The 17,695-nt window shown below is 37.2% G+C and overlaps 1 protein-coding gene and 1 pseudogene across 3 annotated transcripts; both read left to right on the forward strand.

Moving 5' to 3' along the window:
• The window catches only part of LOC136677908 (uncharacterized), a 256,856-nt pseudogene that overhangs the window by 116,311 nt on the left and 122,850 nt on the right, over positions 1 to 17,695 (forward strand).
• Positions 491 to 8,727, forward strand: LOC136679452 (uncharacterized protein C5orf34 homolog). 3 transcript variants are annotated; one of them, XM_066657974.1, is made up of 13 exons: positions 491 to 621; positions 1,241 to 1,448; positions 1,654 to 1,743; positions 3,285 to 3,829; positions 4,274 to 4,366; positions 4,469 to 4,583; positions 4,942 to 5,033; positions 5,287 to 5,356; positions 6,232 to 6,381; positions 7,274 to 7,389; positions 7,615 to 7,725; positions 8,153 to 8,193; positions 8,276 to 8,727. In XM_066657974.1, the coding sequence occupies exons 2-13, from the start codon at positions 1,263 to 1,265 to the stop codon at positions 8,464 to 8,466; spliced, it is 1,800 nt and encodes a 599-aa protein (XP_066514071.1). In that variant the 5' UTR covers positions 491 to 621; positions 1,241 to 1,262; the 3' UTR covers positions 8,467 to 8,727. The 3 variants fall into 3 exon arrangements, with proteins under 3 accessions (XP_066514071.1, XP_066514070.1, XP_066514072.1); XM_066657973.1 differs by lacking the exon at positions 491 to 621 and adding an exon at positions 656 to 716; XM_066657975.1 differs by lacking the exon at positions 491 to 621 and adding an exon at positions 867 to 886.

The raw sequence follows: 17,695 nt of genomic DNA on the forward strand, positions 1-17,695 counted from the left end.
CAGTGACACAAATGTGATGGTGGTGCGTTAGTGTGCATTGTGGTGGTAGCACTGGATCAGACCTTGTACTGCTGCTCATGTTTTTAGTCCATCAACCAACAGGTAGTCCAACACCAACTACAGCAATAGATGAGCTACTGTCTGACTTGGGCAGCATGACCCTGTTGCTAGTTCACAGGTTGTCCCTCCTCTGACTATAAGACCTGTCCTTTTGGAAATGACCAAAACCTTATGACCATCACATATGGCCTTTGTTAAAGTGACTTAGTTCCATGCTTTTGCTCATTTTCCTGCTCCTGACACCACTCACTTGTGGCCTAATGTATCTCAAACCTTGAAATATGCCATTTAAATCAGATAATTATTTTCTTAATCTGTCAGTGGTTTTAATATTGTGGCTTAGTATACATGCACTGCTATTAGTAAAATCTTGTCAAAAAAACAGTAAAAGGTAGAAATGCTCAACATATATTTTCTGTAGATGTGTTCAGTTATTTTCACACAGACCTAACAAACGTTGAGGATGCTGTTCCCCCTCCCACCTCCACTCTGATTGGGGGCGCTGTGACAGACAACGCCCCAGCGCTCAGACGCTGAGGAAGAAAGGCAAACAGACGGCGGGTTTGTTCACAGTTTGTATTTTTGATAATATAGACTTGTGTACAGGGCTCTGGGTAAAATAGTGTCTAAATGTCGTGTGGAGTTCACATAAAAATGTGTGGTGTTAATTCACATTTACTTTAAAGTAGTATTACTGCTTTTAGTAACTAAATAGATGTAAAAGTATTAGAGAATACGCTGAGTATACGTCTGTCAAAACTATACATGAAATAGAGCAGATTATTGTATTCAGTTCTCTTAAATATGTACAAATTCCCACACAACGGTGTGTTCTGCTGTACACAGTGATGGAGAGTGTTCTGATGTGAAGTGGCTGACTGTAGAGACATATATTTGCACAGTGGTGGTGTATGGAACCAGACGTCTCCATGTATACAACGCAGATACAGCATTTTTTATTTCCTCACCAGGCTAAAGAAAAGATTTAAAAAACAAATAATTCTCAAACCTATTGTTAAACATCAGCAGCGTGTTTAGAACTATTTTGTGTAATAACTTTCCTAGAGGAGCTTTTAGAGGAGGACTTCTAGTTCCATTCACCCCCATTCTCAGCCATTCACAATCTAGAATTGTTGACTAATCGAGTATTTTACACCTGTCGATTCCACTGATTTTCCAGATTTTTGCTGATTTTAACAGCGATGGCCTGTGTGCGGTTTATGGTGATGTATGATGATGAGTCGGTGGACGTTTCATTCGTGGATGGTTCTCGTCTCCAGTTGTCTCCCTGTGGCTCAGAGTACATCCTGGAGAGACCTCCAGCTCACCCCTTGCAGAAAAGAGCGAGAGAACGCCACAGGACTAGGTTCACCATCAGTCAGTACAGGGTAATGCATACCAGTGATGACAGGTTCTCTAGGAGCCCATGCAGGGTAATCTGCCCTAGAGAGAACAGGTGTTACTATCAGCAATGCTGTAAATCAAATGCATGTTTAACTACAAACATAATTTAAAACTCATTTCATAAGGTTTAGAGATTTTGAACATGACGATATGTTTTATAATCCTTAATTTCCCATGTCTTGTGTTTAGACTTTAGTGGCTGTTGCCCTGAACTTCAGGAATAAATATGCCACACAGCCTTACTTACCTGAGGAGATTCTTCCTGATGAGCAGAAGGAGGTGAGTCTTCTCTCGAGTTGATGTTAAACGACACACACACACACTGCAAGAACCTTTTTAGGAAAGCTTACATTTTTTGCCCCTAAATTTCTGGGGCCAGTTTTTCAAAACTTTTAATCTTGATCCAAATTGTCTTGATCATCAAATCCCTTTTTTCATAACTAGATTCAAAATTATCTCAGAGATTTTGCCCTAGTTTTTCAAAACCTTTTCAGATTGGATTTAGCTGGTTCAGATATCTCAGGATAAGGATTTCTAGATCTGGATTTTCTGTGATTTAATGCTCCTCAATATTGCCATCTGTTGGATATATAATTTTACCTTTTTTTAATGAAAAATAAAATGGTTAAATCAAGAATTTTAAGAGAGCAAATTGTTCCCTATATTCTCCATCTCCACAATTTAATTATGATTTTAATAGCTTATTTATATTTTTCTTCCTTATTTCAATTGTCTATCTTTTATAGTCACAATTTTGTCTGAAAAACACTTTGATATATATATATATATATATATATATATATATATATATATGAAACAAATTACTAAAATGTCAATTATCATAAGAGAAATAAAGATTTAACACAGCTTTCCTCATTCATTATTGTTTTTTAATCTACATCATCAAAATTTTAAAAAGAGTTCATGTTTTTAATTGTAAATATGTTTGAGTGTGAGTGCTTTAAAATCAGTTTTACAGAACACCGGTTTATTTCCAAGTCATTTTTGTACCAGGTGTGTCCTCGAAATGGTTAATCCTGTTAGAATCCACCTCTCATGGTGGGATAATGATAATCCAGTTATTTAGGATCAAAAAATATTCAAGATTTCTGCTAGAAGCTTAGAAAAACCCAATTGTAGCATTTAATCCTGATTAAACATTAGATTGAATTACAAAATCCAGATCCAAATCTTCATTATCAAAAAACTTGTTTTGAAAAACCCATTTTTCAAGTTTAATCCAACTAGATTGTTATAATATTGTTGGATACATTTTGTAAAACAGACCCCTGGGGACCAGGAGTCATGTATAGGTCATGCTGACAGCAACTGGTCATACACACACAATCACACCTGTGGACAGAACCACTTTAACCCACAATCGATGATGTTTCTGAATAGCTATATATATCCAGTAAAGCAACAGTTTATGTCTGTAGTAACTTTCTCACCCATCCCACAAGCACAGCACTAGCCACTGTGTGGGCAGATGTTGGCTGATATGGTGAATCTGGGTGGTTGAGTGTTGTGTTGTCCAGTGGCAGCATTTAATGAAGTGGCAATGGACCTTCACATGTCTCGCAGGAAACATGTAGTCCTCAGCCTCTCAGGCAGGTGGTACTGTGTGATAGAGGAAGTCATAACTAATTGTTGGAATTGGTAACAACACATATTTGGGGAGAACATCAAGATTAAAAACTATGCATTTTCTTTTCAAAAAACTTAAAAGGGTAGTGTCCCACCCAGACAGGGATTAAAACTAGTCCTGTGAGAATGAGAGTGGTAGTAAAGGATAAATGTTTGTGTGTTTTCTCTTTCAGAAGCGTGTAACTGAATTGTTGGAAGTTGAGTGGCCCGCAACAGACTCCTACAGTGTTCTCCAAAGATCTGTGGACGGTGAAACTGTCTCTTCTGTGGATGGAAACGCATGCCTGCGGCTCTCCAGCTGTGGAGAGGACTTTGAGGTGGAGTTCTTGAGCAGCTGCAGTAGGAGCAAAGGACCTTTCCAAAACAAAAAAACAGAACTAGAGAAGCAAAAATATTCTCCATCTAAAGCAGCTGAGCATTTACAGCCATCAGAAAATGTAAAAGATGAAAACAAGGGAACAGGGAGGATTGTAAAGACTTACTCTCGTGTGATCCAACACCACTCTTGCCTTGAAACCCCTCACACGTGGACACACCCTCTCTCTCTAGCTCTCAGCCAGAGGGAAGCCCGGATAACTCAGCACAGCAATGCTATTGGACAGAAGAATGAGGCTGAAAAAGAACGAGAATCAGACCAGACCCTGAAACCTCTGACTAGAGCGAAATCTGTTCTTCCTCTTCCTCTCCCTCTAACCTGCCCCCATCCTCACCTCCACAGGTGAGTACAGATTCTCAACTACTGTATTACTGTGTTTATATATGAAATGTTATTTTGTATGGACGCTAAAGAAATATTTGTGTTTTTTTTGTTCCTGGGGCTCCATGTCATTTCATACCATTTCATGTTCAATATAATTTTCCTAAGTATGTGTAATTTTTGTTTATTTTTATTTAATATAATGTTCACATTTTTAGCTTCTATATTTTTCCGCTACCTCTTTTTTATTGTTGTGTGCCTTGCTCTAACTCTGCTGCTGTAACACTAAATTTCCCTGCTGTGGGACTATCTTGTCTTATCTTGTTTTATCTTAATTTTAATTGTGGTGAAGATGATGATGATGATGGTGTTGATATTAATGATTTTACATATGATGTTGATGATAATTCTAAGCATGATGATTATGATGGTGATGATAGTAATGTATAGTTTTGCCCTGCCCAGCTGGCGCTATGGCAGCGGAGCATCTGATTGGTCAGAACTCGGTGTGTTCTCTGAACTGGTGAAAGTTGTGTGGTGCCAGGGCATCATTTATCGGTAAATTATAAGCTTCTCAATGAGTTACATCATTATCAACACATCTATTAATAATTGATATGTATGTGAGTTAAGACGTGTTTATCTGTAATTGTGTGTCAGTGTGCTAGGGGGCACTGTGCCAGTGGTGGAGGTTTCTCCTGCTGATGGAACAGTGATCAGGTCGAATGGAGTTTTAGCTGAATACTACACACACTACAAAACCACCTCATCTACTGTAAGACACACACACAAACACACACAAACTTACATGAATACACACTTAGCACACTGTGGTTTCTCTGTGGTTTCTGGAGACATTATATAGATTTCTATTTATTCAGCATAGACTTAGCCAGTCCTGCCCCTAATGTTACTGTTAACTTAATTTAATCTCCACAAAATGATATATTTCTGGATTACACACACACGCGCACGCACACACACAATTTGTGTAATATTAGTGTACTCGGTGTTGTTTATTATTATCACCTATTATTCTGAGTCAAGGAGAGACATTTACAGTAACAACAATGGGTTTGAAAACTATGGTTACACTGTATTGATGTTTACAGTAAACATTTATTTATTTACAGACTCTGGAGAGTGTTTACTACCTAAATGGACTTCCTCCTGACCTTCCTGGACAGCCATACTCTATCAGAAATGTAGTGACCAGAGCTAGCAGGTTATTGTTGTTGTTATTGTTACTACAATTACCAGTAATAATTGTATTTTTTAAATATAGTTTTACATTATTTTAGTTAGTATAAATAAACATAATAATATCAATAATTAATTTAAAGATTAAAAAAGAGAAAACAGTCTGGTTTATATGAAAATGTAAAGAAATATACAGCTTCCATATTTGGATATTTCCTGACACTGACCATATTGATTGATTTATTTGTTATTTTATTAATTTGTTGATTTAATTTCAGAATCCTGCAGTGCTATAAAGAGGCCCGCAGCTGCACAACTCCCAAAATGCTACAGTGCTGCTGGAGGAGGGTGAGCACAGCAACTTAACAGCTCTGAGCACCAACTTAATGCACACAGACATGTGTTTGGAGCCAAGAAATAATGCTCTGTCTGCATTCAAATACACAGTTGATCTTATGAAATTTGCTCTTTAACAACAAGCCAACACTGTTGAACTTTCAACTGATTTCGTGTGACAGGAAACATCCCCACTGTCCTCTGCACACATCAGCAGGCTTTGTCCAGAAAGATGTTTGCAGTTTGAGGATCAGCTGTAGGTTTAACACAGTTTAATTAATAGTAGATTTACTTCCATTTCAGTGCTCAGGAGTGCTGGCTTATTTGCAGAATGTAGCATTATTTAACACCTTAATTATTTTGTAAATTAGAACAGATACATTCAGTTGAAAAATTGTCACGGAACAAAACAGGTCTTTGGGAAATGTGTAGTTTACAAGACCCAAAGGCAGATATTTTCATGTATTTTTAATTTATTTCTGTTGAAGAGAAATCCAGCTTTGACCCTGAATTTTTATGTGGACATGACACTGCTTCAGAATGACCACATAACGTCAATGGAATATTACACACTCATTCCACGTTAGTTTATTTGGTTCAAATTAGCTTACAGGGAACTCCGGTTAACTTGTTTAATTTAGAGCCATTTACTGGCAAATAAATGCTTTACTGTTATATAGAGTTTGATAAAAATGGTTATACAACAGTTATTTCCAATGTGATTAGGTGAGATCCGTTCTAGGAGTGTATTGCTCAAACGATGCTCTCCAAGTACCACATGAATATGTTAAATAATTGTGGTAAATAACTGTGGTACAATCGCAATAATACATTTAGGTTTTGTGCTATAATTTGAGATATTGGCACCGTTTTTGTGTCTTGGGCAGGTGGAGGTGAGGGAGTGTGTGAATGTGATATCAGAAGTGCAGGTGACTGGTACGGGTCACTTCTTTGCTTTTTCAGACGGCTCTGCGCATATCACTTTTCTCAACGGTGTTCAGGTGCAGACACAGTGGAACACAGACACATCTGCTGAGGTACACACAAACACTCCCTATATACATCTGGGCAGGCACACACCTAACACACAGTACACACATGTACAGGTCTATGTTAATATTCACTACAAAAACCTGAAAAAGTACTAATTTAATCTTGTGTGCTTGCTTCCTGCTTCTTTTGCTTTGACGTTGTTAAAGATTTTGTTCTTGTGAGTTACTGGTGTGCACAGTCTGGCCTGATTCTGTCTGGAATAATGAAGTTTGAGTCTCCTTTAGTTACAATTTATTCCAGAAATAATGGGGACCGTAGACAAATCGAGTAATTAAAAAAAAAATGGAGAAATATTGCATTGCCATGCAGTATAATATGTTCTATATGTTATTAGTTTTGTCAGTAAGTAACCTACATTAAATACATGTAATACAATAGGAAATTACAATACACAGAGAAATGTTCTAAAATGTAAATGCATGTTACTGCTTTGGATAATACAGACGCATACTAAATCATTTTGTTTACTCATAATGGTTCTAAGAACTGAATGTGTGATTACTAATAACAGTTGATAAAATAACATGGGTGCCTTTTGTTATTACTTGGTTTTATGAGGAGAAACATTAAGTATTGCTTGCCTTAGAGCTCCAACAGCGTTCATCTGTCTCTTAGTAGCAGTGCTGCTGTACCTCTCTCAGAAATGCAGTGGGGAGAATTGATGACATGGTTTATGGTTAAATAGATTTTAATAATGTGGTGGAGTAAAACAGTAGGGTACTTGATTTTGAAATGTAGTGGAGTTTCTTTTATCTTTTGTCAGTTAAATAAACTTTCAAGAAAATTAACCAATGACAAGTTCTTGTTTTTATTGCATTTTGCTAAATCCCAACTTTTCTAGAAATGAGGATTGTATTTTTTTTTTTTTATTTGCAGGAGCATGTCAGTGTGGGGACAGAGCCCCTTAGTAAGGGGGCTGGGCTTTATCAGCTCACACTTCCTAACGGCCAGAAGCACCTGCTGCAGGAAGAAAGGGACGGAGTTTATCACAGGTAGAAAGAGATCTAACTCAAGTCTAAGTCAAAGCTGAAATTGAAATTGAACATTTTTATCTTGTTGGTTAATGTCCAACAAGCAAAAACACTAAATTATTTTGTGGTCAATACAGTGATGAACAACTAGGATGTGGCCTTCACAAGATCAGAAAAACGTGCAGGAGAGTTTTGTTTTTGGTTTTGTTCATAATGTAATGTTATTATCAAATTTTCATATGGCAGATATGTGACAGTAGTAAGGGAGTGGTGTAACTGGGTAAAGAAGAATGTTTTGACCACTGGAGATTTATCAGCACCTGCTCAACCATGCGGTGATCAGCCAGTAGACAGCAGGTATTCTATAAACTTATTTATGTTTGAACTTATCTTCAGCTTCTTAAACATCATTATACTGTACTTCATAGTAATTTTCACCTTTATAGTCGCCTCTTTATTTAAACACTGTATATTTTAGCTTTCTGTATTTATAAGTAATAATTTCATTTCTTTCTTTCTTTGCCTTTAACATTTTTACTAGCATTTAACTGTTAATTAATATGATTTGTTAAACTGTTAAATAGTAAAATGTATTATTTTTAGTTATTTCTACATAACAGTGGTTCTGCTCTCAGTGGATCTTCCTCTTGTTCTGATGGAGTTTTTCTTGCTATTTGGGCTTGTACTTATTTGTGCAAAGCTGGTATTCTGACAGCACCCATTTAAATAAATGCTATGAAATCAAGTTTGAATTTAACTGAAAAAAATGTTTTTCTGTTTTCAGGTGTGTATTGGCTGAGCTCCAGAAGATCAGGAGATTTCACTGTATCCTTCAAAGATTATGTGTATAAATACAGAAAAAAACAGCACTGTGCCTTTTTTTTCCCCTTAACTCCACTGTGTTCAGTTCTTCTGGACAACAACCCAGTGCTGACCTCTCACAGTGACCAATTACAAAGACTCACACAGACCTCTAACCTCTCTGTCCTCACCATCACCAACAGTACTGTCACTGAGGCCCTGCAGAAAACCACCAAAACCATCCAGGATATAAATGCTCTTTTGACACAAAAGCCACGGAGACCATCCACTACGTAAACACTCTACTTGCCATAACCACCAGCACCATTTAATATATTAACACCCTGTTGCCCCCCCAAAAAAAACTATAAACCATATACATAAATGATCTCTTGGCAAAATCTCATTACGCTCTAAGATATTAATATTCTGTTAAATCCGCTTAAACCATCATGATATAAAGGCTCTATTTGCCCTAAACCACTAAAATCATCAGGTCATAAACACTCTCTAATGTATTTGCAGATTGGAAATATCATTTTTGTTTATCATTATCATTTTGTGTCTTTTTTATATGTTAATGTCAAATTTTTATTAAATGTTGAATTATTTGCATTTGAATTTCTTTCACTGGGTTTGAATAATACTGTGGTAGATAGTACATTGGAAGAAAAAGGGACAGTAAGTGTATACAGTGTCCAGTGAGAAAGAAAGTGTTGGGTAAAGTTGTGTGCTCATCATTTCTAGAGAGAAAGTGAGAGAAGGAGAAATGGAGGGAGGGAGGGAGGAAGTCTTTAACCTCACCATCAATAGCTGTCTCTTAGGACCTGCAGAAAAGTGACAGGGAGGAGAACAAAGGAGATAGAGGACAAATATATCTCGACTGTCCTACATTTGTCAGAACTCCTCATTATGGTATGTGTTTTCTCTTTGTTCTGTGATGCTATCAACTTCAATAAGCTTCTTGGAATTGGATAATAATATTACAATGCTTGTATATTAATAATAACCTCAACCTCAACACATGAAAATGATTTTAAAATGCATTACCAGAAGAATATTGGTTTTAATTCAGTGCTCATTGCAACAGTGTCAAATAAGTTCTAAACATTAATCTTAAGCTGCAGTTATTTGAAGCTCACTGTTGTAACAGGTGTTTAACTCTGCACACACAGTCTGTATTATTTTTTAAAGGGGGTATAGAGACCCCCGGCAATGGGATCTGGAGCAGTGGAGCTGTGTTTTCTAGAGTGAAGGAACTCCATTCAAAACCTTTGGTATGAATTGGTACTAGTTTTTCACACTGTATTTCCAAACGTATCCGGGCACCTGCTGATTGAGTGTTTTCTTCTTTGCTGCAGTAACATTCTCCACTCTCCTGTGAAAGCTTTACCCTAATTGTTGGAACATTACTTTGAGGATTTTATTACATAGATAAACATCTAATTGAACTTTACTGAAGCCAGGTACTGGTGTTTGACAATTACATCTGGATCATACACATCACATTCACCCAAATGTATTTTGATGCGTCTCCATCACTCGGTTCCACTGCTCCACATTCTGGGTGTGCTTTGTACCCCTCTGGTTTAGTTTAACTACACATTTACCTTCTTTCCTTGGATGTATCTCTTTATTTTCAATGTGTCTCTAAAATCTGAAAGGCTCACTAAAGACACAATATAACAGACTGTCGATATCCTGAAGATGAAGAAAATTTACTGTGGAAATTTTTATGTAATTGCCCTATAAACATAGCATTGGACATGATAAAATGTGTGGGAAGTGCATTTGCAAATGCAATTGGGCATTTGGCTTAATTCATTGGGCTTTATTTTCAAAGTTGGATGAGCAGTAGAGCTGAGTATGTGGGTTGCACCCATGAAAAATTGTCAAATCCTCTCTGCCAAAGCCAATTACATTGTACATCCATCCATCCATTATCTGTAACTGCTTATCCAATTTAGGGTCGCGGGGGGTCCAGAGCCTACCTGGAATCATCGGGCGCAAGGCGGAAATACACCCTGGAGGGGACGCCAGTCCTTCACAGGGCAACACGGACACACACACATTCACTCACACCTACGGACACTTTCGAGTCGCCAATCCACCTGTGTTTTTGGACTGTGGGAGGAAACCGGAGCACCCGGAGGAAACCCACGCGGACACGGGGAGAACACATCAACTCCTCACAGACAGTCACCCGGAGCTGGAATCGAACCCCCAACTCCCTGGAGCTGGAGCTGTGTGACTGCGACACTACCTGCTGCGCCACCGTGCCGCCCTACATTGTACAACCTATGCTTATAAGTAATTTCTTCAGTTTTATTTGTATAAGTTCCATCTCTCTGTGCTGTTCAAATGAAAGTCAAAAGTCATATGTTTAAATATGTTCAAAAAGACAAAAGCTTTCATGGGGTGTTCTAATTTTCACGACTGTATACCCACAGTTCATGTTTCCACATATTCTGTCATATCACATGCTACGTTCACAGGGCCGTTACAAAAAATGTCCACAGTAAAATCTTCAGGATATCAATAGTCTGTTATATTGTGTTTTCAGTGAGACTTTCAGATGTTTGAGACACTTTGAAAATAAAGAGATAATATCTGCGGAAAGAAGCTAAACGTGTAGTTTTTCCATGGTATGGAAGTTGTGTTTGTATTTTGTCATCTAGCGGTGACAGAATACAACTAGTGCAGCATTTAAGGGGAAAGAGAAAATCCAAATGAATCGATTGCTCATCCTTTGTATCGCGGATGTGCACTCTGAATTTTTTAACTCGTATTTTGGCATCTGAATTTGGCCTGTCGAATTTGAGCAACTTCGAAATATATTGTTTGAATTTTTTTAAGCTTGATTTTTTTAAAAATCTGAATTTATTAACCTTGAATAATAACAGTGAAAACGTGTTCTTGAAAATTCATGAATTCAATTCAAGAGCAACTATATTCAGATGCATAATTGCGAGGCAAAATATTCAGAGGTGGAAATCTGAAGACTTAAGTTCAAAAGCAACAAAATTCAGATGCATAATTTCAGTGCAAAAAAAATTCAGTGCTACAAATTCAAAGGTTGCAATTTTTCAAAGTCTGATGAGACAGATTTGCTTCCACAGATTAAACGGGGCTCAACACTTCAATAGGCAATAATACCCACCCCCCCAAAAAAATTACTTTACTTATCACGGTTCTTGTCGGCTGGAACTGGCATGAAGTGTTCGTTTTGAGGATGGTCCAGGACTTGCGCTTGGTGAAGTCAGTTGGACTTTGATAACTAGATGACATCAAATTTGATGTATTTCTCAGTTTCACAGCAGCCTTTCTGGCACAGATTTTGTATATTGCTTCATCTTAAATGACTGGCTCTTTCTTTTCATTTGGTTGAAATCCGAAATGCTCCCAAACAGGCCAAACTGCATTTGGTTTTGCATCTAGGTTAGCTGCCATTGTTTCCATTTTATAAAAGAAGGCACTCAGTGGTTCAGCAGCAGTTTAGATGCTAACAGTTGGGAAAGTCTTTAGTTTTTATGATTCTTTAAACAAATCTACTTAATATTAACACACACTAAAGTCTAAACAAGAAAGACCTTTCAAATAAAGGGAAAACATGGGAAAATATTGCAATTTTTAGTGACAGTCGCTTGCCCTTCCCTGCAGTTGAGTGGTCAATAGTGTGGTATTATCATAGCATGGTATATTATCATATATCGAAAACTGTGTTTGGTTACATAATTAATGTCACCAATATTTTAGCTGCACCCTCTGTTCTGTTCTCTGCTTTTCTCTGGTCTCTCTTCTGGGGCAATTGTGGATTTGTTTGTAAACAATGGTTTCATTTTATTTAAGTTTAATTTATTTAAGATATTTGGAGATTTTTATGTATTTCTATTCCAATATCTGAGTATTCTTAACTGTGTTTTTTTTTATTTTGCTAAATATCCATTACTCTTTAAATGAGTGTAATTGCATTATTATGCTGTTATCATTAAAACAGTAGCATAAGATGAGGATAATATAATATTAGCACAGTTATTTCTCAGACAATAAATCAACCTCATATAAATGGTTATTGTTGCAGGCCTGCTCTGGTGGACTGCTGTCATGGCGAGGTTATTTTTGGATCATGAAACTTGTCTTGTTATATTCTAATAGTCAGTGCGTTTCTGTTGAGTGAGCAGAGAGTTGACTTTTGGTCAGAATGGAAGAGTGGGCTCTGAGCTGCTGTGTATGAATTAAATGATCTGTTCACACCTCTGTTATTAGAGTGATGAGAGAGTACTTCCTCTCCAGCTCAGTGTGTCTCAGCAGACTCACTGCTCAGACATTTTCTGTCTGAGGACTCCACACACTCAACCCAATCTTGAGACTCACCAGCTTCAGGAGTCAGGTAACACGCTTCTGGACACATCTGTTCTGTGCTTTACTTATGAGGCTAATGTTGGTAATGGAAGTGTGTAGCCACCAATTAGCATTACTTGATTTAGCATTAACTCAATTCAGTTTTGTGTTAGTGTTTGACAATAAAAGCACAAAAATGGACAAAGGTATTCTCAATGGTGGCTACTATTGCTCTTTTAACTGTCTTATAATGTGTTAGTCCAAAAATATTTAAAACATTTAGTCCATGTTTATAACTGTGATTCCGTGTCCTAATCAATGCTCTCAGAGATTTTTATAAGAGTCTATTAGAAAATGACCCTCTCCAAACAGAGCTTTTGTTTGTTTTGTTCTAATTGTTGTGGTATAAGCCTTCATTGTTTTAAAGTGACTAGATGTTTGGGACCCCCGGCAGGAGGTCACTGGAGGCAGGAGCCTCTAGCTTTTTATTAACGAAAAGAAACATTATCAAAATAACCAGTATTTTGGCATTTAATCATCCAGTCCCTGCGCATCTGTCTCTTTCTCTGACTTTCCTCAACTCACTCCAGACCTTAACACCAGTTGTTTGCCAGTTATTGAGAGCTTAATTGGCTAAAACTGAGGAGAAAATCTGTGTGTGGCTCATGGCTCGGCTCTGAGCTCCGCATTCTGGGTCAAATCTGTTGCTTAGTCCTAGTTAAGGTAACAGACTTTGAGGCAGGGTACAGCCTGTGGCAAAAGTTTAGCAAGGCCCCTCCATCCACTCTCTGGGAGCCACACTTTTGGAAACTAAATTGCCCATGTGTACATTCAAAGACACATGCAGTTTAGACTAATAAGTTTCATGCAGGACGAAGCAGTGAATCTAGATAAAATAAATATTCACTGCATTAGTTTGGATTATGCCTATGTCTTTTGGTCTTTTGAGTTTCAAAACCTTGCCTTGTATATCATCTTATGGGTTTGTTTAGTTTAATTTCATTTGCATTTAGGAAGAAGCTCTGTATGTTTCTTTGTGTTGCAGAGTTTTTAGGCATTTAAATAACTTCTGCACTGATTCTTCTTCATGTGATCTATCAGCCAAAATTCTGATATCTAGTACCCTGGATGTATTAGTATTGATGCACGATATATCTGCGGCTGATATATTATTTTCCGATGTGTGGATTTTTTATTTATTGTTATTGGCCCGATATTGGAATTTTAGCAGATATTACAACTGATAAATTGGTGCCTTTTTTGTGCTTGTGCATATACACCGATGTCTATAAATACACAGCTATGTCTGTCATGTGGACGTTTTTCACAGTTTCTGCAGAGAACAGTTTCTGGGATTAAATTTCCCTGTGGTAAAAACTAATTTAATATATCAACCACACTCAGGACACACGCACACACACGCAGCAGGTTAAATTACAGAAAGACTCTCGACCACCACAGTGCACGAGCCCTTCTTATATAAAATACATGAAAATAGATGTAGAGTCATTCAGCGTCTGAATTTATTGATGAAACATGACAATGAACGATTACAAACACTCGCTCAAACACACTCTCCATCGCTTGCTCTGAGTCACTTTATGTTGCTCTTTCCCTCGCTCTCCAAAACAAATCTGGTGCTGCACTAATTAGCACCCCTCTAGATCTTATACAAATATATAATACTACAACTAATATAACTAACCTGATTAAATGAACCTATGATTAAAAAAGAAATTTGTTTTGCTATAATCCACATTTATAATCAGTTATAAAGATCGGTTTCGGCTACTCCAAGGTGCTAATTATCGGTAATCATAGCCCAAAATTTCAGAATCTGTGCATCCCTATGTATTAGAGATTCTGTACTATACCTGTGCAATTCAACAGCAAAAATGTAACAAGTTGTTCTCAGCTATGTATTCAATGTTAGTAGATTGTGTCAGGTCAGTGAGAGAATTAATGAGGGCAATGTTCTGTAAAACGTCCCCAAACAAAGCAGCTGCTGTTAGGGAAGAACACATTTGTTGATAGAGACTGGAGGGTCAGTTCTTCAGTTTCAGGTTTGCACAGTACATCTAGCTCATCTATAGATCAGTTTTAAACAGTATTTCTGTTGTTTTGTTAGTATTTTATTTTACAACAAAAGCTGGTTTTGGCCTCCCTCTTCTAACTAGTTTCCCCTCACCCCTAGTGCACCTTGTAGATGCTTCTGTTTTGTATTCTTTTTTTGTTCATTTCCTGTGGTGCTGCTGCTTTTCTTGTGCATTTCCTCCAGCATACAATGCTAAGTAGAGCATGATCTGAGTGTTTCTACTCAGAAGAGATACTCCATTACAAATACTAATTAATTCTCAAAAAAAAAATTTAATGGAAAATAGAAGGGTCTATAAAAGGCCAGTCACTGTCTGACCAATGACATTTCAAATATATGTAGCTATTTTAATATACAAGCAGAAACTAGCTACAACCATTTAGCAAAAAAAATGTAAATAGTACAGAGCTTTATTTAAAAACCGGCTATGCTCATATACATAGTTTTTAAATCCATTTAATTTAATCTTCATAACCCAGTCAGCTTTTAAAATACAGCATGCACTGTATATTACAGTGCTGTCGTCAGGTTTGTTCAACTCTAGTCAAAGATACAATATGTTGTAGTTTTTTAGTTTCTGAGTAAAAATGAGTGACTTCTGCACATTTATGAACAGTAACTATTTACTAGATTTAATGGGACATATTATACCTTTTTTTAAACAAGTTAGAACATGTTCATAAGGTTCTTTGCACAAAATCACTCACAGCTCTATTCTTGACACTTTCAGTCCCTTTCAGAATGAGCCGTTTAAGGATTGTGTCACTTTTATGCATAAACTGTTGCTGACCACGCCCCACCCATTCCATGCATTTGTCTGACTCAGTACCTGCTGCAGTCCTTAAGGAGGAGTAGAAGAAAAGATGCAAACATAGCTGTTTATTCTCCAGCTTATATTCCAGGGGCTATGTACGTAGACTATTATTTAATAACAATCCAACCTTGAGAAGAACTGTCACAGGTTTCTGTCACTGCTGTTCCCACATCTCAACAGTCTGCCAGAGCGGGTGCACACTTCCCTAGAAATATGTTGTCTGGGATATATATATATATATATATATATATGTGTGTGTGCGCGTTTTTTTTTTCCTCTTTTCATTTCCTGAAGGATAGTTTCTCTTCATCTTCTGATTATACACATACTCTCCCTAACTTGAGACGAGGGGGGCCTTTGTTAATTTGTGGGAATGTACGCAACGTGCATAGGGAGCATATAGGGCTCTGCCTGCACAAACACCTTCACAAATGCCAGGGTGGATCTATGCAAATATCCCTAGTGTGACGTTACAATAAAGGAGCCATCCAAACAGCTCGTAGAAGCATATGATTCCTGACACCAAAATCTTTCAACTGACTCACAGAATAAGGATGGATGGGTTTTTTTTTTCCCAAGCTTTTTCGAGGAGCAGTAGAGACACAAGTGGAAATACAAAAGCACTCAAAAAGTGAGCTTTGCAAAATATATCCCCTTTAACATATAGAGGGGAAATATATAAACCTTTCACAGTACTACCATATTTTATATTTCTAACTATTTTTTTGCAAATACATCCATGTTTCTAGAATATTTGAGATATTTTATAAAATGACACCTGTTTTAATTAAAAAGACAAATATATAGAAAGATTTCCAGTGTTTTCAGTGACCAACTTGATTGTATTTTGTTAATATAAACACATTTAGAATTTGGAACAAGTTGGAACAGATGCAAAATATAGTCAAAAATGAATATAAAAAGACCATCTAGCAAATGCTTAGGCTTTGCAAACTCATAAAAACTTTGCACTCATAAAAAATAAATAGGTGCTTCCAAAGGTTTTTTGAGCATGACATGGATGAACCACTTTTGGTTTGATAAAGAACCATGTTTGTTAAAGAGATATATGAAGGAACTTTTAAAGGTTTAAACATATGTGCCAAAATGATTCTTTATGGAACCAAACTTGGTTCTTCTTTGACATCACTCAAAAAAACCCTTCTTAGCACCTTTATTTTTAAAAGTGTGTGAAACGTTCTCTGAAAATGGTCAGATATTGTCAGAACATATCTGAACTAAGATTGTAGAGAATTTAGCCATTTCACAACATATCATCCACAACATTGTAAAACGATTCAGGAAATTTCAAAACTCTCAGTCCACATAAGACAACTGGAATTTTACTCAAGAGTAGTCTAAGAATAAAGTCTGCTGCTAGAAATGAAACCTGAAATTCTATTACACAAAAGATAAAGCCTGATGTGAATTTTACAGAGAAATACTGCTAGGTTCTCTGGATACAACACAACAGACAGCGGAAAATGCTGTAATGAAATTAATTAAATTTCAGCTTGCTTTTTGATAAAAACAGACCTCCAGTTCTCTGTGCCAAAGAGGAAAAGACCCTTCCTGGCTGTTATTGGCGATATGTACAAGAGCAAGTACATCAGTGCCCAGGGAAACAGAATCTTGTATTTGTGGGAAGTTACCACTGATCCATCCATCCATTATCTGTAACCGCTTATCCAATTTAGGGTCGTGGGGGGTCCAGAGCCTACCTGGAATCATCGGGCGCAAGGCGGGAATACACCCTGGAGGGGACGCCAGTCCTTCACAGGGCAACACAGACACACACACATTCACACCTACGGACACTTTCGAGTCGCCAGTCCACCTGCAACGTGTGTTTTTGGACTGTGGGAGGAAACCTCCAGCTGTGTGACTGCGACACTACCTGCTGCGCCACCGTGCCGCCCAAGTTACCACTGATGTAAAAACATATTTTGGAATTATAGCAAGACACATGCTGTTATCAAGGTAAAATCTTTTCTGGATATTTCAGCATACAAATATTAGACCTTATTGTTCATGAACAAAGTGATTTCATCAAATGTCTCCTGTGATGCATCAGATAATGGTGAACACAAGCAAGTTTTGCATCAAGCAAGTATCATTTCTTGGACTATTAAAATTTTAAAACATTGCTAAAAGGAAAGGTGATATAACACTGGTAAACATGGCTTACATTTTTGGAGTGTATTGTTGGCTCTATTGTAGAGAGACAATAGGGAGAGTACAATAAATGAACAATAGTATAATCACAAACATACAAA

This window comes from Hoplias malabaricus, chromosome Y (assembly GCF_029633855.1).
Source record: "Hoplias malabaricus isolate fHopMal1 chromosome Y, fHopMal1.hap1, whole genome shotgun sequence".
In the NCBI taxonomy this organism is placed as follows: domain Eukaryota; kingdom Metazoa; phylum Chordata; class Actinopteri; order Characiformes; family Erythrinidae; genus Hoplias; species Hoplias malabaricus.